General features: G+C 44.2%; 1 protein-coding gene across 1 annotated transcript in view; it reads right to left on the bottom strand.

The window, feature by feature from the left end:
• The window catches only part of ltc4s (leukotriene C4 synthase), a 30309-nt gene extending 16223 nt beyond the window's left edge, over positions 1-14086 (bottom strand). The window contains exon 1 of the mRNA XM_060836945.1: positions 13909-14086. Coding sequence (XP_060692928.1) covers positions 13909-13966 — 58 coding nt within the window. The 5' untranslated portion in view covers positions 13967-14086. The remainder of the gene's footprint in view (positions 1-13908) is intronic.
• Between the last annotated feature and the right edge of the window lie 10608 nt (positions 14087-24694).

Genomic DNA, 24694 nt, shown 5'->3' with positions numbered 1-24694 from the left:
TTGGGATTCCACATAATGCTTTCATTAATTGGATTTAATTCACCTCGTGATGTACTACGTTTATAAAGGAACAGAGCTATAGTAGCTAAATGATGTGCTGTAATCAATGAGCCAGAAACAGCTACTTAAATTCACTCCCAAAGTGAGGGTAAGATGGAGGCATGGGGTAGGGAGGGAGTTAAACTGGAGATTTTTGATAGTTATGGAGATTAAGTAGGGTAGGTAACCAGGTTGGGAATTGGAGAATGGCGAACTGACAAAAGGATGAACCAGGAACTGGGATGATTCTGAATCCAGAACAGGAACAGATGAAGGAGGCACCTGCAAATGAAATAGGAGTGATTGACAGATGTTGTGTTAGCCCTACGTCCCTTGACCAACAGTTGGACCCTTGGCCCTCATCTTGCCTTCGCTCCATACTGTCAGCCCCACTTAGCAGTATTCATTAATAATTATCCTTACCTATTTCGATTTCAGATGAGCAATTCAATTATTTCAATTAGTGAAATTGCATGATAGATACAAGAGATTAAACATTGATTAAACAGAACCTAGGCATATACTTTTCCAGTCAGAGTTTTATAGCAACTTACACTACATAAACCCCCCCACAAAGTATGATTACTTGTACCTCATATACACCCAGTTTTTCAGCCAGTTACTCCCAAGTTCCGTTTGATCTCAGATGATAACATTGCACACTGCTGCTATTATGAGGACACAAATTCTCATTTCCCTTCTCCTGGCCTCACTTCCAGGAAAGTTGAACTTCCTTTTCAGATTCTGCCAATTGCACAAGTCCTACACTACATTGCCAATCTCCACTTGATTTCATGTACCCAGAACTGAACTGAAGACTCCAGTATTTTCATCCTAACAATCTCCCTCCAATCTTCTATAATCTTCAATACTTTTGAAATAATCAAATATGTATGAGACAATCGTTACTTCTTAAACCATAATTCTTGTTCCCTTTGATTTTGTTGGTCTCCCATAAGTTTTTGACTTTTAGTTAAAAGGAGAGTTGTATTTAAATAGGTGCCTTTTGCAACCTCAGGATGTTCCAAAGCAAATTAAGATTTTTAAAAAATATTGATGGAATGTGAGTGTCGCTGGCTGGGCTTGCATTTCTTGACCATTCCTATTTGCCCAGAGGGCAGTTAAAAGTGAATCACATTGATGGAGTTACATGTAGGCCGGACAAGGTAAGGATAACAGATTTCCTTCTCTGATGGACATCAGTGAACGAGAAAGGTTATCACAATAATCAATAGTGTTTACATGGTTGCTATTAGTCCAGATGTTTATTTTTATTGAATTCAAATTTTACTATCTGCCATGCTGGCTGTGGAAGGATTAAGTTATAAAGAAAAGCAGAACGGGCTAGGACTTTTTCATCAGAGCATAGGAATTAGAGAGGTTTATAAAATCATGAGAGGTATAGACAGAGCTCATGGTTGCTGTCTTTTCTCTAGGATGGGGAATCTCAAGACATTTTTAAGGTCAGAGGAGAGAGATTTTAAGAAAGACATGAGTGGTACATTGTTTACACAGAGGGTGGTTCACGTGTGCAACAAACTTCCTGAGCAAGTAGTGGATGCAGGTACAATTACAATGTTTAAAAGATATTTGGATAAGTACATGCATAGGAAAAATTTGGAGAGATATGGGCCAAGCACAGGTAGGACTAGTTTACTTTGGGATTATGGTTGGCATGGTCTGGTTGGACCAAAGGGTCTGTTTCTTTGCTATATGACTGTCCAACTCTATGACTCAAATGATGGAATTCAATCCATATCCTCAGAATATTAGTCAGGAGTTCTGTCCAAATATCTTTTAAATGCTGTAACTGTACTTCCTCTGTCAGTTCATCACAGTGATCAACAATGAACACTCTTTGTAATTTCACTATCTGGTATGCCACCTGGTCTTTTTAAGATGAAGATTATGGAAAATTACAAAACATCTGTAATTTGTTTAAATCCTCGCCCAAAGAGACTCTTAACCTGCATGTGAAAAGAAAATCATGATTGTTACCATTGGGTTGTGAAAATGCCTTGAGTTGAATTGTCAGCTTGGGTTCTGTAGTCAAGGCTGTGGATTATATCTTAAACCCATGATTTTTCAGACACAGTCACAAGAGTGTGTTCCCACTGAGACACAACTAACAGCACAGGAATGTCCAGAGAGTCAAAAATCAGTAAAATATGAGTGAAACTGAAAACTTTATTTGGTAATTATACTTGTAACCCCATTGTGACATAATAAACTTCCATTCAAATAGTTTCTGATCACATTCTTGAGATGTCTCAATGATTCTTATTAACTTAATTACTCTTGAAATATGCAGCCAATGTTGCTACATATGACAAACACTAGTAATTCATGCGCTAAGAGGAGGAAGTGGATCAATCAGTTTGTGTGATGGTTTTGAGTGGAATGTTGCTCAATATCGCAGGAATTACCCTGCCATGTTCACCAGTAAACTACAGTACCTTTCAGAGTGTACCGGGAAACAGTGTCCCTGACTAATGCCTCTTCCCTCAACACAGCTTCACTAGTCAGGGCAGTAACTGTCATGTCAGTGTAGATGATTATGTCTATGAAGTGGCAATATTCTGGCATGTAGTGCTGAAGAATTATGCTTCAGAGCTAGTTACATCCCTAGGCAGGTTATTTTAGGACACTGACATTTTCCCAGCAGTATGGAAAATTGTCCAGGTATCTCCTGACAGAGTGTAGCATCAAGACCTCTACTAAAACTGGAATCAGTGGGAATCAGGGGAAAGCTCTCTCATGATTGGAATCATACCTGGCACATCGGAAGATGGTTTAGACTGTTGGAGGTCAGTAAAAAAAACATTTGAGTTCCTCTGTGCCATGTCCTAGGCCCAACCATCTTCAACCTCGTTAATGACCCACCCCTCCATTATCAGATCAAAATGGAGATGTTCCTTGTGATTTCAAAACATCTGGTCCATTGGACACATGTTACCCAGTCAGAGAAACAGTCCATGCAGCAAGACCCAGACAATATTCTGGTGTGGACTGACAACATTTTCCAACAGCCAGGCAATTACCATTTCCAATGACAGAATCCAACCGTCTCTCCTTGACATTCAGTAAAAATTACCATCACTGAATCTTCCTTAACAACACTAACAAAACTGTAAAATACTGTGGATGCTGGAGATCTGAGAGAAGCACAGAGAATCCTGGAGAAATTCAGCAAATCTGGTGTCATCTCTGGTGACAGAATCAGAGTTAACATTTCAGGTCTGGTATGACTCTTGTTCAGAACCGAAAGGGTTTAGAAGATGTTTCTTATGATTTTGACAGAGGTGGTTGAGGAACAATGGGGAAGATGGTATGGAGGCCCAATGGTCCCCGACTATCAACAGCCTGGGGTTACCACTGACCAGAAACTAAACTTGAACAAGTCATATAAATAGGACTGGGTCAGAGCCTGGGAATTCAGCAGTGAATAATATGTAACATTTACATTTAAAACATTTTTGTAGGAGGTTGCCACTCCAGACACTTGAACACAAAATCTAGGCTGAGATTTCAATAAGGGAATGTTGCACTGTTCCAGGTCCATGTTTTAAATTAAATATAAAACTGAGATCTCATCTGCCTGTTCAAGAGGCTGTGAAAGGACTCATAGCATATTCCAGAAGGGAAGCTTGGTGGGGGTGGGAGTAGGGATGGGGGTGAGGGTGGGGATGGATCTGACCAACATGTCAATAAATATCATAAAATGAAACTTAATTATTCACTTCGTTGCTCAATTTTTTGAGGTCTTGCCACGTGCAAATTGGCATGTGTTCACAATCCCTAAGACTGAAGTTCCCAGTTCCACAGAACAGGCCTGTGTCAGCACTTAGCAGTTCCAAGTTGTTAACAGTAACTCTAAACAATTCTGGTTGGAGACTCTAAACAATTCAGTCCTCAAAAGTGGCTTGTTTCCTGATAATGACCTCACAGCAGTCTCATTAAACTAGACAAAATGTACCTCTTAATCATTAGCATTCATTATTATCATTAATAATATCATGTTGATGTTGTGTTAATGGAACAATAAACCTCGTGGGAAGGGGCCCTGACAAAGGCTGTTCAAGAACTGGACGTCAGGAAGGAGGCGACTCAATCAGAGTCACACTCTGTTACAACTCCCTTCTCTTATTTAACTGTGGGCTGGCTCCTCTGGAGATGGGGCCCTTCTAGGCAGCTACCTCAGTGGTGCTGTCAAGCCTGACAGTACATTGGCCAGCAGCTATTGCTAGTTAGTAATCCCACCCCTATGGGAATACCCTGTTGCTGGTCTAGCAACTTCAGATTAGTTTGTAGTTCATGGTGACCTTCCCGATCATTGTATCACAGGTCTCTCACTGGCTCTCCAGCCAGCATGTGAGACCCTCTCACCACATTCAGTGTATCCCCCACTGAGTCACAGTTGGCACTTTGCAACTGGTTCACTGATGGTTCTGTAAGGAAGAAAACATGCTGTCTGTCTATGTGTGAATCCAGTCCTGCAAACATATAAACTGGGAGCAAAATTAGGCCATTCCACCCTTCCTCTGCCATTCCATAAGATCATGGCTGGTATATCTCTGTTTCAAATTCCATATTCCCATTTATCCCATCAGTTCTGAGGAAGAGTCACTAATTTCTCTCCACAGATGCTGCCAGACCTGCTGAGCTTTTCCAGCAATTTCTGTTTTTGTTTCTGATTTAGAACAATTGCAGGTTTTTTCGGTTTTGACATATTTGGGTAATGGTGTAATAATGCGGGATATTATTGAGGTAAGGCATTAAATCACACATTAGTGGAGAAAAGAATCACATTAGATTACAGTAGAAATAGATCCAGGAGTCGGCCTGAAACCTGCTCTACCATTCAAAAGAATCATGATCCGATATTCCTCATGTCCATTTTCCTGCCCTTTCCCCATTACCCCTGATTCTCTGACTGATCAAGAAACCTTAAATACATACAAGGACTGTGCCCCCACTGCTGTCTGTGGCAAGGAGTTCCAAAGACTTGCAACATCAGAGAAGATATTCCTCCTCTTAAATTGGTGTTCCTTTAATCTGAGACTATGCCCTCTGGTCCTAGATTCTCCCAGGATGGAAAACATCCACTCAGCATTTACCCTGTCAAGCTTCCTAAGAATCCTATATGCTTCAATGAGATCATCTCTCATTCTTCTACCTATGATATGATTAGCCTTTGCTCATAAGAGAATCCCTCAATACTGGGGATTATCCTAACAAACATTCACTGAACTGCCTCCAATGAAATGTCATCTTTTCTTAAATAAGGGGACCAAAACTACTCTCAGTACTCCAGACATGGTCTCACCAGCACCTCACACAGTTGCAGTAAGACTTCCCTTCTCAAACCCCTTGAAATAAGTGACAACATTCCATTAGCCTTCTGGAGTTTCTGAATGCTTACTTTCTGTGTGTCATGCACAAGTATGCCAAAGTCTCTTTGTGTTGCAGCTTTCTGCAGCTATTCTCTGATAAGTAGCACTCTGTTCTTTTGTTCTCCCTTCCAAAATGGACTTCACGTTTTCCCACATGACACACCATTCGGCAATTTTTGTGCTCTTACTTAACCTATCAATATCTCCCTGTAAGCTGGTAGTATCCCCCTCACAACTTGCCTTTCTACATATTTCTACATGTGCTATCTGCAAATTCGGTGACTCTACATTTGCTTCCTTCTTCCAAGTCATTAATATATATATTGTGAATAGTTTTGGTCCCAGCACTAATCCTGAAACAAGTTGCCAACCTGAAAAACAAAAACCCATATCCCCACTTGCAGTTTCCTCACATTAAGTAAAAACGAGGACTGCAAATGCAGTCTGGATTAGAGTGGTGCTGGAAAAGCACAGCAGGTCAGGCAGCATCCGAGGAGCAGGAGAATCGACATTTCGGGCAAAAGCTTTTCATCAGGAATAGCCAATTCTCTGTCTACCCCAATATACTACCTTTTTTGGTGGGAAACAAGAGGAGAGGACTCAAAGATTTACAGGCGTTCTAATTATGACAAATATTTGGGAGGCAGCCAGATTGGCCTTGCAGATTTCAGGAATGAAGCCAATTCTTGTGAAAAGCCAGTGCATTTAGAAATTGCATAGGAGACACTGCACAGTACATAGATATATTTACAGCTGGTTTTTGAACTCCTCATACTTTTGATAAAAATTCTTATTCGTGTCTGACAACCCACAGATGCAGGAGAATCCCATACTAACACTGTTGAAAGGTTTCAACAGCTTATATATTGAAATGCAAAGAGAAAAAAATGACGAGTGTCATCTCAATATATTTGGCACAGTCACAATGAGCTGATTGGCTCCTTCTGGGTCATAACAATTCTGTGATGTTCTTTATTCACATATTTGACAAATAGTAACATTATAATTCACTGGCTAAACTGCTTCAGGTGCTGGAGGCTGAGGAGGCAATGGGCAAGTTAGACAAAAGAGAATCAGTGTTTGTGATCTATTTGAATTTCAAGAAGGCCTTTGACAAGGTGCTGCACAGAAGGCTGCTAAATAAAAGCCCATGGTGCTAGTAACAACGGATTGAGGATTGGCTGACTAGAAGGCAGATAGTGGGGTTAAAGGGGTCTTTTTCAGGATGGCAGCCATTGACTAGTGGAGTTCCACAGCAGTCAGTTTTGAAATCACAACTATTCATGTTACGTGTTAATGATCTGAACAAAGGAACTGAGGGAATTACTCTAAGTCTGCAGATGACACAAAAATAGTTGTAGGGGTGGCGGGGGGGAGGTAGTATTGAGAAAGCAGGGAGGCTGCAGGAGGCCAGGCTAGGATAGTCAGCAAAGAAGTGGCAGATGGAATGCAATGTGGAAAGGTGTGAGGTTAAGGAAGAATAGAGGCATCAACTATTTTCTAAACATATAAAGACTTGACAGTCCTGGTTCAGGATTTTCTTAAGGTTTATTTGGCAGTTAGAAGCAAAAATGCGACATTACCATTCATTTGAAGAGGACTAGAATACAAAAACAGAGATGTACTGCTGAGGCTGTGTAAGGCTCTGGTCAGACTGCATTTGGAATACTGTGAATAGTTTTGGGCCCCTTATCTAAGAAATGATATGCTGGTATTGGAAGCGTGTCATTTGAGAAGCAGTTGAGGACTCTGAATATGCTCCTCGGATGCTGCCTGACCTGCTGTGCTTTTCCAGCACTATTCTAATCTAGACTCTGATTTCCAGCATCTGCAGTCCTCACTTTTGTCTACTCTAAATGTGTACCCAAATGAGTTTGGAAGGATGAGGAAGATGAGGAACTTACAGAATATTGAGAGACCTGGATAGGGTGGGTGTGAAGAAGATTTTTCCACTAGTAGGAGAGACTAGGACCCAAGGGCATAGCCTCAGAGTGAAGGGACAACCCTTTAGAACTGAGATAAGGAAGAATTTCTTCAGCCAGAGGGTGGTGAATCTGTAAAACTCATCACTGCAAAATGTTCTGGAGGCCAAGTCATTGAGACTATTTAAGGCAGAGATTGGATCCTGATTAGTAAGGGGATCAAAGCTTATGGTGAGAAGGCAGGATGGGGTTGAGAAACTGATCAGCCATGATTGAATGGCAGAGCAGACTTGATGGTCCAACTGGACGAATTCTGCTCCTATATCTTATTTTAAGACAAAGAAAGAGAGACATTGCATCGAGATATCTTGTGTCACAACTCAGGATGTCATAAAGAGCTTTACAGCCAATGGAACATTTTCCAACATAATCTGTTTTGGTTGGTGATGATGGTCAAAGGATAAATATCACTGCAGCTCAGCATGGGAGAAACTACATAACCACATCTACATAACAGGGCTGCAATTAAACATCTCGTACCTGAGATTGTGTCTGAGAATTGAAGTACGCCAATCAGGAAAGATAGAACAGGCTAGAACTATTTTCTCCATAAAAGCAAAGATCTAGGATAATCTAAGATTATGAAAACATTTGAACTCTCTTTGGTGAGACTTTGAACTAAAAGGAATGAAATCAACTTGGGAATTCAGGGGAAAACTTTCTACCCAGAGAGTAAGCCTCTAAGAATCCTTCAGGTTTCAATGTGTCAGCTAATAAAACATAGCATCCGTCAAAGCCTTCTTAGCCATCTTATCTACGTGTCACATTACTCGCAGGACATGCACTTCAAAAGTGCTCTCGTCCACTACATTTCTCAGAATGCTGCCATTTATTGTGTATTGTCCTGTCTTATTTGCTGTATCGAAATGCATCACCTTGAATTCTTTAAGATTGAGTTTCATTTATCAGTGTTCTACCTACCTGACCAGTTCATTGATATATACCTACTGTTTACAATTTTCTCTCTTTCTCATTATCAAGTGCACACACCATCCGCAAACATCTTAATCATACCCACATACATTCAGAATCAGCCAAAGCTTAGTGGATACTTAAACCTTGGAGTCAGAAGTTTAGGTATTCAGGTTTTGCTCAAAAGATTTAAGCACATAATGCAGACAAGCACTCCCTGTTCAGAGTATGAGGGAGCACTACCATCACAGAAGCCCTACAAGTGTGGAAGCAGTCCATTCAGCCTATCAGGTTCACACTGCACCCCCCAAAAATCATCCCACCCAATCCATACCTCTACCCCATACCTGTAAACCTGCATTTCTCATGGCTAATCCACCCAGCCAGCACATCCCTGGACACTATGGGAATATTAGCATGGCCAATCCACCCAACTTGCACATCTTTGGGAGGAAACTGGAGCATCCGGAGGAAACCCCACAGACATGGAGAGAATGTGCAAACTCCACACAGACAGACAGCTGAGGTTGGAATTGAACCCAAGTCCCTGGCACTGTGAGGCAGCAGTACTGACCACTGAGCAGCACTGACTATTATTACACGTTAGGTCCCACTCACTTCTGTATTCATTGACTCACATTAGCACTTGATTCACAGTCATCTCAATTATAAAATTCTCACCCTTGTTTTCAAATCTATCTACAACCTTACCCCTCCCTATTTATATAACCTCCTCCAGTCCTACAAAACTCCATTCCTCTGCCCTCCTCCAATTCTGCCCTCTTATGTACCCCCAATTTTAACCTCTCCATCACTGGCAACCATGTCGTTCATGACCTAAGCTGTGGAATTCCACCGCCCTTCAACCCTCCCATAGCCTCCAACAAAACTCTCTCCCCTTTTAAGACATTCTTTAAAACAATTACTGACCAAATATTTTAGCATAAAGTTTCTGTTTCATAAGATTACTTTGGAGCATCTTGGGGCATTTTGCTACAATAAAGACATTATGCTCATTTAGAAGGTTCATTTAGAGTAGAAAGGTGAGAGAATCACAGCAGTCACAATAAGAGGTATGTACAAATGTCCATGGTAAGTTCAAATAACAACTTTACAGTTCAAAATACACATACAAATAGCCTCAAGAACAGCTTCTTCCCCACTGTTAGTGGACTTCTGAATAGATCTCTCAAATTTTAATGCTCGCTCTCTGTGCACTTTCTCTGCAGCCGTAACATTGTATTCTTTGCTCTGTTTTATTATCCTAATACACTTTAAGGTATGACCGGCCTGTACTGCATGTAAAATAAAACTTTTCATTGCACCGAGGTCCATGTGACAAGAATAAATCAAATTAAAAAAACAACTTTACATTTTAAAACACTTGCTGACACAAGGTGTCAGTCGTAATTCTTGTTTGATTTATTTGCCTGTAATTAGCCCCAACTTGGAAAACAGGATAAATAAGCAGCAATCTGCTAATACAAGATAACATTGAGAGAGCACACCTCTTCCTCCTCCTGTACCATAACCTCAGGCATCATTACTTGGCACACTGATGCAAGATAAAATACTGACTGCGCTGTTGAATGAAATATAGTCACTCTCAGCACAATTCAAATGTCCCTAAGCCTTCACAGTTAATGAATTACTTTTGAAATGTCAGAAATGACACAGCTACTGTGGTAACTGGATACCGGGTGAGAATTCTACTGATCTTTGAAACTGCAGTGAGGAATTTTATAATGACCACGTGCTGGAGTATACAGAGCCTCCCAGATATCTGCATTCCTAATCACACCACTGATGTCCACGCCTTCTCTTCTTTATTTAAAAAAAACTGTAAAATAAAGATTTTTTAAAATGAATAAATACACACACACAAACAAATATAAATAGTCACAATAGCACATGAAGAAAATAGGCAAACAAACAATGGAGTTTGACTCTATCCAACAGACAAATCAAAGGCATGTCTTACTTTTACCAGATTATATTTACATGAATTTGAGGCACAAAGAGGGTCTGATAATTGAACAGACTCTCATTTAAATTTGGCTGAAGAACCCCAGACAGGATGTCTGATAACAGACAGTTATTCAGACTCCAGGCTTTGGAATTTCCCCACTAAACTTTTCCATCTGTCTCACTTTCCTTTTTTAATGATGTGGAGGTGTCAGTGTTGGATTGGAGTGGATAAGGTCAAAGTCACAAGACACCAGGTTATAGTCCAACAGGTTAATTTGAAAGAAATCTTTATGTACATGTACAGTTAATGAAGCTGTTCAGATCGATACTGTCTTTACTTACAAAGAACAGATTAAGCCTTGCTGTTCACCATCCTCTATATTTACAATCAACTTCTTGGCATTTAGCTGAGATGTCAGCAGAGCCCAATTACTGAATGGACCCTGTTATTGTTTGGCAGAAGGATCTTACACAGTGGTCTTTCCCCACTGTGCCTTGGCAGCAGCTGCCCCAAGCTTTAGCACGTCCTTCAGCACAGTCCTGGACTTTGGAATGTGCCAATCTGCAACACTCCTTCAAGCTGAAGACCAGCAAGTTTCAGACACACCAAAGAGCACTTTTCACAGAGTTGATGGCCCTTCACGCACAGTTCATATTTGTGTCTCTGTGCATCCTGCGTAACAGACCATATAGCACAGAGTCGAGAGTGTGGTGCTGCAAAAGCACAGCAGATCAGGCAGCATCCAAGGAGCAGGGGAATCAATGTTTTGGGCAAAGCCCCTTCATCAAGAATGAGACTGAGGGCTGAGAGAGTGGTGAAATAAATGGGAGGGGAGTGGGGCTGGGGGGGAGGGGGAGGAGCTGAGAGTGCGATAGGTAGATGGAGGTGGGGGTAATGGCGATAGGTTGGAGAGGAGGGTGGAGTGGATAGGTGGGAAGGAAGATGGACAGATCATGAGGGCGATGTTGAGTTGGTAGATTGGAACTGGGATAATGGGGGAGGGGAGAGGAAATGAGGAAACTTGTGAAATCTACATCGATGTCATGAGGTTGAAGGGCCCCGAGGCGGAAGATGAGGTGTTCTTCCTCCAGGTGTCGGGTGGTTTGGAAGTAGCGATGGAGATGGCCCAGGACCTGCATGTCCTTGGTGGAGTGGGAAGGGGAATTGAAGTGTTTGGCCACAGGGCAGTGGGGTTGGTTGGTGCAGGTGTCCTGGAGATGTTCTCTGAAGTGCTCTGCGAGTAGGCGTCCTGCCTTCCCAACATAGAGGGTACCACATCGGGAGCAACGGATACAGTTAAAGACGTGTGAAATTGCAGGTAAAACTTTGATGGATGTGGAAGGCTCCTTTGGGGCCTTGGATGGAAGTGAGGGGGGAGGTGTGGGTGCAGGTTTTGCAATTCCTACAGTGGCAGGGGAAGATGCTGAGAGGGGAGGGTGGGTTGGTGGGGGCGCATGGACCTAATGAGGGAGTCACAGAGGGAATGGTCTTTATGGAAAGTGGATAGGAGTGGGAAGGGATATTATCTCTGCTGGCAGGGTCCATTTGTAAGTGTCGGAAGTGGTGGAGAATGATGCGACGTATATGGAAGTTGGAGGGGTGTAAGGTGAGGACTGGAGGTTCTGTCCTTGTTGCGATTGGAGGGGTGAGGTTTGAGGATGGAGGTGTGGGAGGTGGGTGAGATACGCTGGAAGGCATCATCAACCACGTGCGAGGGGAAATTGCAGTCTTTAAAGAAGGAGGCCATCTGGTGTGTTCTGTTGTGGAAGTGGTCCTCCTGGGAGCAGGTGCCGCAGAGGTGGAGGAATTGGGAATAAGGGATAGCATTTTTAAAGGAAGCAGGGTGGGAGGTGGTGTAGTCCAGGTAGTTGTGGGAGTTGGTGGGTTTGTCGGAGATGCCAGTGTTCAGTTGGTCAGCGTTGATGGAGATGGAGAGGTCTAGGAAGGGGAGGGAGGTGTCTGAGATGGTCAGGGTGAACTTAAGGTCAAGGTGGAATGTGTTGGTGAAGTTGATGAACTATTCAACCTCCAAGTTGGAGCACGAGGTGGCGCCGATGCAGTCATCAATGTAGCGGAGGAAAAGATGGAGAATGGTGCTGGTGTAACTATGGAAGACTGTCTGTTCCACATACCCGACAAAGAGCCAGGCATAAATGGGGCCCATACGGGTGCCCATGGCTACCCCTTTCGTCTGGAGGGGATGGGAGGATTCAAAGGAGAAATTATTGAGGGTGAAGACAGTACAGAGTTCTGTCACTGAGCTGCTCCATATGAACCTCGACACAAACCAATGCATTCCTCTCCAGACTCCCTTTGCATAGCCACCTTTGAGAACCTTGTGATTTCAAATAAGCCTTGATGAGGAGATGCCAGTGTTGGACTGGGATGGAGAAGGTTACAAATCACACACCAGGTTATAGTCCAACATGTGTATTTGGAAGTACATGTACTTGTTCCTGTTCCTTTTTCAGTTAGCAGGTGGGACATTTGGATGGCACAGTGATTATTACTGCTGCCTCACAGCGCCAGAGACCCAGGTTCAATTCCCACCTCAGCCGACTCTGTGTGGAGTTTGCACATTCTCCCCACGTCTGCGTGGGTTTCCTCCGGGTGTTCCGGTTTCCTCCCACCATCCAAAAATGTGCAGGTTAGGTGAATTGGCCATGCTAAATTGCCCATAGTGTTAGGTGAAGGGGTAAATGTAGGGGAATGGATCTGGTTGGGTTGCGCTTCGGTGGGTCGGTGTGGACTTGTTGGGCCGAAGGGCCTGTTTCCACACTGTAAGCAATCTAATCTAATCTAATCTAAGTCTTACTTCGAAATAAACCAGTTGAACTATTGTCCAGTGTGATTTCTGACCTTTTGCTTTTTTAAGACTCCTGTTAAAGTCTATTTGACTGAACCATGCACTATTCTAATATGCAGCGTTTTTAGCACCTTGGAACATTCCTGTACGGTGAGGGCGTGACATAAATGCACTTTTAAAATTCATTCATGTGACATAGGATCATTAACATAAAATACTACAATCGTGACCATGGAGTGATATACAGGAGGATACACGGCAGCTAGGAACTGCAACGGGCTACTCGCTCCCTCCAGTTTGTGTGGAATGGCTGCAGTGAGATTTAAACCGACTCAAGAGTATTACCCACTGAGGGCATTCCGAACTCATCTGGCCCATCTTGCGCCAACCTCGCTCCCACTTATTGAAGTTGACTATTCCTTGGATGCTGCCTGACCTGCTGTGCTTTAACCAGCAACACATTTTCAACTGTGATCTCCAGCATCTGCAGACCTCATTTTTTACTAGGAATAAAGAGGGACAGCAACAGGTGAGCGGGGCAAAGAGCTAACCCCTCCCCCAGTAAGGGAGTGAGCCCATGTGCAAGAGGAAGGGAGAGTGGGCAGTTCATTCATCATCTTCCCTATTGCCCCCCACCAAACACCAACTAAAACAGCAACAATCTATAAATACACTATTAGTTCAGCGCGATGGGAACAGCTGAAACAGGGCGAGGGAAACAGAAACACGTTCTGTCTGTTGCACATGGAAAGCATATCAAATTTACAGGCAGAAATTAGCAGCGCGACCGATAGGTTGCAACCCTACCTTGCTGTAGGACACCCAATATGGTGATCGCAGCCATTAGCGCAACGTCCTCCAACATTCTGCAGTTTGTCCTCTCAGGACAAGGTGGGGGAGAGGGGGGCTGACTCAGTCCGAGCTCAGTAATGTCTCACCACGTCCCTACTCACTCACTCTATCACACACAAAAACACACACATATAAAGTGACGGGGAGGAGCTTGTGATGAATTGTCAGTCTAATATCTCCCTCCCCGGGAACACATTGATGTTGGAGGCGTTTCAAATGTGACATAGCTTAGTCGCCCTGACCAGACTGGTCCAACAGTATCGGGCATATGCAAAGCAGGAAAAACATTTTTCAATGAAGGGGAAATTCTGGAAATCGAGCACCAGCCTTAATCGATACGTTTATTATCCGGGGAGAGTTCCCTGTAAGTACTAACAAACATTCCAGTGGAACGCTAAATGCTAACACAAACCCCATGAAATACTGCAAATACTGACACGCATCCCAGTGAAACACTGTAAACACTGACACACAGCCCCGGGGAATGTAAATACCAACTAATTCTCAGGGACCCCCCTATGCATTCTGACACACTCTTAAAGATCCCCTGTAAGTATTGACAGTAGGAAGGGACCCATCAGTAAATACTGACAGGATTCTAAGAAATGTTTCCACCCATGAGAGAGTCTAGGATCAGGTGACATAATCTCAGAACGAAGGGGTGATATTTTAAGGCTGAGATAATGAGGAATTTGTTCTTCCAGAGAGTTGAGTATCTTTGGCACAGAAAGCTTCGGGGACAGAGTCTGCGACTGAGAGATTGTTGATCAGTAAGGGAATCAAGGGTTATGGGAAAAGTGCAAAAAAAGAGGATGTAAGGAGTGTCAGATCAGCCATGATCCTATTGAATGTTGGAGCAGCTTCAAGGGGCTGAATAGCCTTCTCCTGTTCCTATTCTTGATGGTCTTATTATGGTCTAAATTCCTGGGATCACCTGTAAATATGCTCACACTCCCGAGGACCCCTCTAAATACTGACATATTCCGCAGGAATCTCCTGTAAGTACTGACACACACACCAGGGACCCCCCCCCACAAATACTGACACACACCCCAGCGACCTCCCTGTAAATACTGACACACACACCAGCGACCCCCCCCTGTAAATACTGACACACACCCCAGCGACCCCCCCCTGTAAATACTGACACACACACCAGCGACCTCCCTGTAAATACTGACACACATACCAGGGACGCCCCCTGTAAATACTGACACACACACACCCGTGACCTCCCTGCAAACACTGACACACACACCAGCGACCTCCCTGTAAATACTGACACACACACCAGCGACCCCCCCCCCCCCCCCCGTAAATACTGACACACACCCCAGGGACCTCCCTGTAAATACTGACACACACACCAGGGACGCCCCTGTAAATACTGACACACACACACCAGGGACGCCCCTGCAAATACTGACACACATACCAGGGACCCCCCTGTAAATACTGACACACACACACCCGTGACCTCCCTGCAAACACTGACACACACACCAGCGACCTCCCTGTAAATACTGACATATTCCGCAGGAACCTCCTGTAAATACTGACACACACCCCAGGGACCTCCCTGTAAATACTGACACACACCCCAGCGACCTCCCTGTAAATACTGACACAAACCCCAGGGACCGTGGGGCAGCATGGTGGCTCTGTGGTTAGCAGTGCTGCTTCACAGCAGCAGAGACCTGGCTTCATTTCCAGCCTCAGGCAACTGTCTGTGTGGAGTCTGCACATTCTCCCCGTGTCTGCATAGGTTTCCTCCAGGTGCTCCAGTTTCGTCCCACAGTCCAAAGATGTGGAGGTTAGGTGAATTGGCTATGCTAAATTACCCGTAGTGTAAGGTGGATTAGTCAGGGGAAAAAATAGGGGGGGTAGGTTTCTCTTTAGAGGGTCGGTGTTACTTGTTGGGCCAAAGGGCCTATTTCCACGCTGTAGGTAATCTAATCTAATCTAAATGCCAACACACTCCCCAGTGACCTCCCTGTAAATATTGACACACACCCAAGGGATCTCCCTGCAAATGCTGACACACACCCCAGGGACCTCCCTATAAATGCTGACACACACTCCAGGGACCTTTTCTCAACACTATCATACTCCCCAGGAACCCTATAAGTACTGATGTACTCTGAGTTCTTCTGAAAATACTGACATTCCCTGGAAACTCCCTGTAAATATTGACAAACAGTCTGAGATCCCTGTAAATATTGACACACTTCCCTGGGACCTATGAGGTTACTATCAAATCAGATATCATCTTATTTGATAGTGTTGCAGGCTCCAGGGGCTGTGTAATCTACTCCTACTACCAGTTCTTATATCCAAGTGTGCATCTTCCAATTCTGTTGGAAGGCTATTGACTTAAAATTTCAACTTTGTAGCTTTCTCCACAGATGCCATCAGACCTTCGGAGTATCTGCTAGCAGTTTCATTCGAGGTTACTGTGATCCACCTTCATGCACATGGAAGATGTAAGAAGTAGGCTTAAAGAGACAAGCCAGGATTGCATCACCATTATACTCCCGATTTTGCACAAGCAACGACATGCAATATAATATAAAAACAGAAATTGCTGGAGAAACTCAGCATCTATAAAGGGAAAGCAGAGTTAACATTTTGACCATTCTTTAGAACCTAGGGTATCTGAGTTGTTGCAGTTTGCATTCCTGCAAGCCTGAAAAGAAAAATAAATTATCATCAGAACATTGAACGATCCAGAGAATGAAGTGGAACTTGATAGCAGGGCAGCTCTGAGGTAGCATGATGCAGTTTTATTGGAGAGAGAGAGAGAGAGAGAGAGAGATCGAGAATGTGCATGTGGTAAAACATGGCATTGAATGTGGATCTCAGGATGCAACAAGAACAGCTGTCTAAGGAATATTGAACATCATGGAAACACCTGTGATCCTGGGAGGATTGAAATCACGAAAATGAAACTTCAGTTGGGAATCCATGTGAAGTGAGTCTGAGCCGGAGTTAGTCACTGAGGAACGTAATGTGGCTGTGAAAGGTACCCTGTTGGTTGCCCAGTACTTCCCAGGAGCCGAAAAACTACGCCATGTTCTTCGCAGCCTGCAATACATTATCAATGAGGATGAGCACCTCGCCAAAACCTTCCCACTCCTCCACTGCCTTTAAACAACCACCAAACCTCAACTAGATCACTGTTCACAGAAAACTGCCCAGCTTTCAGGACAATACCATACAACCGTGTCATGGTAGACGCTGCAGACGTGTAAGAATATCGACACGGATACCATTATGCGTGGGGACACCTCCTACCACGTACACACAGCCGGTACTCATGCGACTCATCCAGCGTTGTCTATCTCATGCGCTGCAGGTAAAGATGCTCTGAGGCATGGTACATTGGCGAGACCAAGCAGAGGCGATAGCAACAGATGAATAGACACCGCACAACAATCAACAGACAGGAGTGTTCCTTCCCAGTTGGAGAACACTTCAACGGTCCGGGACATTCAACCTCAGACCTTCGGGTGACCGTCCTCCAAGGCAGACTTCAGGGCAGACAACGAAAAGTGGCTGAGCAGAGACTGATAGCCAAGTTCGGTATCCATGGGGATGGCCTTAACTGGGACCTCGGGTTCATGTCACTCTACAGGTGACCCCATTGTGCTATATACACACACACACACCCAGACGGACGGACACGGTCTCCGACAGACACAAACACTCACACAGACCCTCTCTCTCACGCTCACGCATATACTCCCACACACCCTCTCACAGACCTATACCCCTTTACACTCACACACATTCACACACTCTCTCTCTCTCACACACTCATATACCCCCCACCCCACACATAACACAGACCCACATGCACACAAGTTTGTGGGGTGAATTTGTACTTGCAGAATTATATTTTACTTTGCTCAAAAACTGTATAAATCCATGTAAGATTCTGTAAATCCGTTTTTTAGATTAGAATCAGTCTGACCATTTTGGCACAGCCAGCCTCACACAGGGAAAATCTCACTTCCAATACATTAATTGGCTGACATGTTAAAGTTCACTTGAGAATGTAACTTTATAAAAAAGTTTTGAGATTTACATATGAGACCAACATGGTCATTCTAAAACATGAAAGACTTTGTGGGCGGCACAGTGGTTAGCACTGCTGCCTCACAGTGCCAGAGACCAGGGTTCAGTTCCCGCCTCAGGCGACTGACTGTGTGGAGTTTGCACGTTCTCCCCGTGTCTGCGTGGGTTTCCTCCGGGTGCTCCAGTTTCCTCCCACAGTCCAAAGATGTGCGGGTTAGGTGAATTGGCCATGCTAAATTGCCTGTAGTGTTAGGTAAGGGGTAAATGTAGGGGAATGGGTGGGTTGCGCTTCGGCGGGTCGGTGTGGACTTGTTGGGCCGAAGGGCCTGTTTCCACGCTGTAAGTAATCTAATCTAATCTAATTTTAACAATCAAGGTCTTTTTCAATGTATAATTTCAGATACATTAAACTGTAAAAACTTTTCCTATAAATTGCGTGTCTTCCAACCTTATGCTCCACAACCACCTGATGAAGGAGCAATGCTCTGAAAGCTAATGCTTCCAAATAAACCTGTTGTGTGATTTTTAACTTTGAATGGTGTTTGTTACCCCTACCAGCTGGGGTGATTTCAAACCTGAATCCTACCCACTATCCTGGGTAGGATAGTGGCATTTACAGTTGTCATGCAGCTGTCCAAAGAACCGAACAAGTCACCAAATTCAATGACAAGTCCCCAGAACCATATTCCAAAAAATACCTCACATTTGTACATAATCAAAAGACACAAGTCCCAAAGTAGCTAGTGATGAATATTGAGCAGGAAGTCCCTGCTCACTTTTGAAATAGTGCCATAGAGCCTATTCCATGGAAATGGCAGCCTCTTCCTTCAGACAAGGCTCCATCAGGAGGCAGCATGGTGGCTCAGTGGTTAGCCGAAAGTTGTTGACGCAGATGCTGGAGATTACAGTCAAGATTAGAGTGGTGCTGGAAAAGCACAGCAGGTCAGGCAGCATCCGAGTAGCAGGCCCTCATTCCTGATGAGGGCTCCGGCCCGAAACATCGATTTCCCTACTGCTCGGATCTGCCTGACCTGCTGTGCTTTTCCAGCACCACTCTAATCTTGGTTCAGTGGTTAGCATTGTTGCCCACAACGCCAGGGATCCAGGTTTGATTCCAACCTCAGGTGACTGTCTGTGGAGTCTGCACATTCTCCCTGTGTCTGTGTGGGTCCTCTCCAAGTGCCCGGTTTCCTCCCACAGGTTAGGTGAATTGGCCACACTAAATTGCCCATCTGTTCAAGGATGTATGGGTTAGATGCATCATTCAGGGGAACTGTAGAGTAATAGGGAAACAGGTCCGGGTGAGATACTCTTTGGAGAGTTAGTGTGGACTTAGAGTCATAGAGATGTACTGTACAGAAACAGACCCATCCATGCCGACCAGATATCCCAAGCCAATCTTGTCCCACCTGCCAGCATCTGGCCCATATCCCTCCAAACCCTTCCTATTCATATACCCATCCAAATGCCTTTTAAATGTCGCAATTGTACCAGCCTCCACCACTTACTCTGGCAGCTCATTCCACACACGTACCACCCTCTACGTGAAAAAGTTGCCCCTTAGGTCTCTTTTATATCTTTCCACTCTCATCCTAAACCTATGCCCTCTATTTCTGGACTTCCCCCACTCCAGGGAAAAGACTTTGTCTATTTATCCTATCCATGCCCCTCATGATTTTATAAACCTTTAAAAGGTCACCCCTCAGCCTCTGGTGCTCCAGGGAAAACAGCCCTAGCCTATTCAACATCTCCCTTTAGCTCAAATCCTCCAACCTTGGCAACATCTTTGTAAATCTTTTCTGAACTCTTTTAAGTTTCACAACATCTTTCCGACAGGAAGGAGACCAGAATTGCATGCAATATTTCAACAGTGGCCTAACCAATGTCCTGTACAGCCGCAACATGACCTCCCAACTCCTGTACTCAATACTCTAACCAATAAATGAAAGCACACCAAACACTGCCTTCACTATCCTATCTACCTGCGACTCCACTTTCAAGGAGTTATGAACCTGCATTCCAAGGTCTCTTTGTTCAGCAACACTCCCAAGGACCTTACCATCAAGTGTATAAGTCCTGCTAAGATTTGCTTTCCCAAAATGCAACACCTTGCAGCTATCTAAATTTAATTCCATCTGCCGCTCCTCAGCCCATTGGCCCATCTGATCAAGATCCTGTTGTAATCTGAGGTAACCTTCTTCGGTGTCCCTTACACTTTCAATTTTGGTGTCATCTGCAAACTTACTAACTATACCGTCTATGTTTATATCCAAATCATTTATATAAATGATGAAAAGTAGTGGACTCAGCACCTATCATTGTGGCACTCCACTGGTCTCAGGCTTCCAGTCTGAAAAACAATCCTCCTCCACCACCCTCTGTCTTCTACCTTTGAGCCAGTTCTGTATCCAAATGGCTAGTTCTCCCTGTATTCCATGAGATCTAACCTTGCTAACCAGTCTCCCATGGGGAACCTTGTCGAATGCCTTATTGAAGTCCATATGGATCTCATCTACCGCTCTGCCCTCATCAATCCTCTTTGAGACTTTTTCAAAAAACTCAATCAAATTTGTGAGACATGATTTCCCACACACAAAGCCATGTTGACTATCCCTAATCAGTCCTTGCCTTTCCAAATACATGTGCATCCTGTCCCTCAGGACTCCCCCCAATAACTTGCCCACCACCATCAGGATTACCGGTGCTGTCCTTACCACCTTTCTTAAACAATGGTACATGTTAGCCAACATCCAGTCTTCTGGTACCTGAGCTGTGACTATTGATGATACAAACATCTCAGCAAGGGACCCAGCAATCACTTCCCTAGCTTCCCACAGAAGTTTAGGGTACACCTGATCAGGTCCTAGGAATTTATCCACTTTGTGCATTTCAAGACATCCAGCACTTCCTCCTCTGTAGTATGGACATTTTTCAAGACATCACCATCTATTTCCCCCACATTCAATATCTTCCATGTCCTTCTCCACAGTAAAGACTGATGCAAAATACTCATTTAGTATCTCACCCATCTCCTGCGACTCCACACAAAGGCTGCCTTGCTAATCTTTGAGGGACCCTATTCACTCCCTAGTTACCCTTTTGTCCTTAATGTATTGTAAAAGCCCTTTGGATTCTCCTTAATCCTATTTGGCAAAGCTATCTCCTATCTCCTTCGTGTCCTCCTGATTTCCCTCTTAAATATAGTCTTACTGTCTTTATACTTAAAGGATTCACTTGATCTCTCCTGTCTATACCTGACATATGCTTCCTTCTTTTTCTTAACCAAACCCTCAATTTCTCTAGTCATCACTTGTTGGGCCAAATGGCCTGTTTCCACACTGTAGGGATTCTATGACAATGTAGCACTCCCTCAATATTGCACATGAAGTCACCTTTGATTTTGCCTTGCATTGAAGTTTCTGCAGCAAAGCAAGACTTGAACCCACAACATTCAAACTTAGAGACTATGGAGACCCAACATACACATAGCCAATGCTTCTCTTACAGATTATGGTTGGAAATGAAAACAATTGAGCAGCATATCAAAGAGGGTAAAAGTGGATGGACAACGGAAGATATAAATCTGTTGGACCGAAAGACCTTCTTGTATTTCAAGCTTTTGCAAACTGTTATCTCTCAAGTCAAACAACATCAGCAAAATTGCTTTACTGAGGCATACAGTTTGGTTAACCATGTTTTACTTGTGAAACATCCTGTTATAGATTTCCTTTCCTACTAAAGCTTCTATATCATAAAGTTCAATCTACATACAGAGCACAGAAACATATTTGATTTAATCTAATCTAAAACAGCACACCAATAGTAATTTGGGAGATTAATATACCATATTCATGTCTTTAAAAGCTAGCCATTAAGAAGAATTCTGGAGTATGAATTAAACAAAGATACCTTTTTTTCATAGGATATGGATATTGCTGGTAAGTCCAGTATTTGTTTCCCATCCTTAATTGCCCTTTGACTGAATTACTTGCAGAGGGCAACGATGAGTCATCCACATTTCTGTGGCCTGGGAGGAATGGCAGATTTCATAGAGTCATAGAGATGTACAACACTGAAACAGACCCTTCGGTCCAACCCGTCCATGCTGACCAGATATCCCAACCCAATCTTGTCCCACCTGCTAGCATCTGGCCCATATCCCTCCAAACCCTTCCTACTCATATACCCATCCAAATGCCTTTTAAATGTCGCAATTGCACCAGCCTCCATCACTTCCTCTGGCAGCTCATTCCACACACATACCACCCTCTGTGTGAAAAAGTTGCACCTTAGTTCCATTTTATATCTTTCCGCTCTCACACTAAACCTATGCCCTCTAGTTCTGGACTCCCCCACTCCAGGGAAAAGACTTTGCCTATTTACCCTATCCATGCCCCTCATGATTTTATAAACCTCTAAGATCACCCCTCAGCCTCTGATGCTCCAGGGAAAAACAGCCCTAGCCTATTCAACATCTCCCTGTAGCTCAAATCCTCCAATCTTGGCAACATCTTTGTAAATCTTTTCTGAACCCTTTCAAGTTTCACAACATCTTTCCAACAGGAAGGAGACCAGAATTGCACGCAATATTTCAACAGTGGCCGAACCAATGTCCTGTACAGCCGCAACATGACCTCTCAACTCCAGTACTCAATAGTCATGACCAATAAACCAGCTAGGTTCATGTTGATTAGTAGCTTCATGGTCACCATGATTGACATCAGCTATTTTCAATTCCAGAATATGGGACAGGTATTACTGATATCTAATTTGAATAATCAACTCAACAAAGATGTTGGCTTTCAACTTCTTTATCTTTCAAGCTTTAGGAAAAGCAATGACAGCTATGATGAACTGTGATTCAGTTGGCAGCACTGTTGTTTCTGAATGTTGCAGTTCTTCTCATTCCAGTACAGCAGCGCAAAAGTCTTAGCTGATACTCCAGTATAGTAATGAGGGAGTTTTGCATGGAATGACTTCAAATGAATCATGTTCCCAAAAATGTTCATTTCTGATGAAAGATCACTGGACCTGAAAAACTGCCTCTGTTTTCTTTCCACAAATACTGAAAGCATCTCCAGCAATTTTGGTTTTGGTTTCATGAATAACAAAGTGAGGCATTTATATCATGTCTGATTATTTTTGGTTGTCTTTTTTTGTGCAATTTTAGTGTCACTGGCAAGATCAGCATTTGGCCATCCATGGGTTCCTTCAACCTGATTCCTTCACCACTTCAGCAAGCAGTTAAGATTCAACTACATGGCTGACAGTCTGCAGTTACATGTTGCCCAGACCAGGTGCAGATGGCAGATTCCCTTCTCCCGGACATTAGTGAACCAGATGAGATTTTTTCAGACAATTGCTAATAATTTGATGGTCACCGTGACTGCGACTAGCTTTTAATTCCAAACTTATGATTGGAATATAAGTTCCATCAGCTGCCATGTGGGATTTGATCCCAAGTCACAAAAACATTAGCCTGGATCTCTGGATTGCTAGTCCAGTGACATTCTGACTATGGCGCCATCTCCTCAACTCTTAAGGTACTGCACAAACCTTAAACATTAAATATGTCTACCGCCCTCGATCTATTTATAGCCAACTGCCGCCGCGACATTAACTGACTCAACCTCTCACCCTCAGAACGTGCAGCCCTCCACTCCCTCCGCTCCAATCCCAACCTCACCATCGAACCGGCAGACAAGGGAGGCGCGGTAGTAGTTTGGCGCACCGACCTTTATACCGCTGAGGCCAAACGCCAGCTCGCGGACGCCTCCTCTTATCGCCCCCTTGACCATGACCCCACCTCCCACCACCAAACCATCATCTCCCAGACCATCCATAACCTCATCACCTCAGGGGATCTCCCATCCACCGCCTCCAACCTCATAGTCCCACAACCCCGCATCGGCCATTTCTACCTCCTGCCCAAAATCCACAAACCTGACTGCCCCGGCCGACCCATTGTCTCAGCCTGCTCCTGCCCCACCGAACTCATCTCCGCGTACCTCGACACGGTTCTGTCCCCTTTAGTCCAAGAACTCCCCACCTACGTTCGGGACACCACCCACGCCCTCCACCTCCTCCAGGATTTTCGCTTCCCCGGTCCCCAACGCCTTATCTTCACGATGGACATCCAGTCCCTGCACACCTCCAGCCCCCATCACGAAGGACTCAAAGCCCTCCGCTTCTTCCTTTCCCGCCGCACCAACCAGTACCCTTCCACTGACACCCTCCTTCGACTGACTGAACTGGTCCTCACCCTGAATAACTTCTCTTTTCAATCCTCCCACTTCCTCCAAACTAAAGGAGTTGCCATGGGCACCCGCATGGGCCCCAGCTATGCCTGTCTCTTCGTAGGATATGTGGAACAGTCCATCTTCCGCAACTACACTGGCACCACCCCCCACCTTTTCCTCCACTACATCGATGACTGTATCGGCGCTGCCTCATGCTCCCACGAGGAGGTTGAACAGTTCATCAACTTTACCAACACCTTCCATCCCGACCTCAAATTCACCTGGACTGTCTCAGACTCCTCCCTCCCCTTCCTAGACCTTTCCATTTCTAACACAGACATCTACTATAAACCGACTGTCTCCCACAGCTACCTGGACTACACCTCCTCCCACCCTGCCCACTGTAAAAACTCCATCCCATATTC

The sequence above is a fragment of the Hemiscyllium ocellatum genome, chromosome 16 (assembly GCF_020745735.1).
Source record: "Hemiscyllium ocellatum isolate sHemOce1 chromosome 16, sHemOce1.pat.X.cur, whole genome shotgun sequence".
Taxonomy (NCBI): Eukaryota; Metazoa; Chordata; class Chondrichthyes; order Orectolobiformes; family Hemiscylliidae; genus Hemiscyllium; species Hemiscyllium ocellatum.
This window is presented reverse-complemented; position numbering and strand designations above follow the sequence as displayed.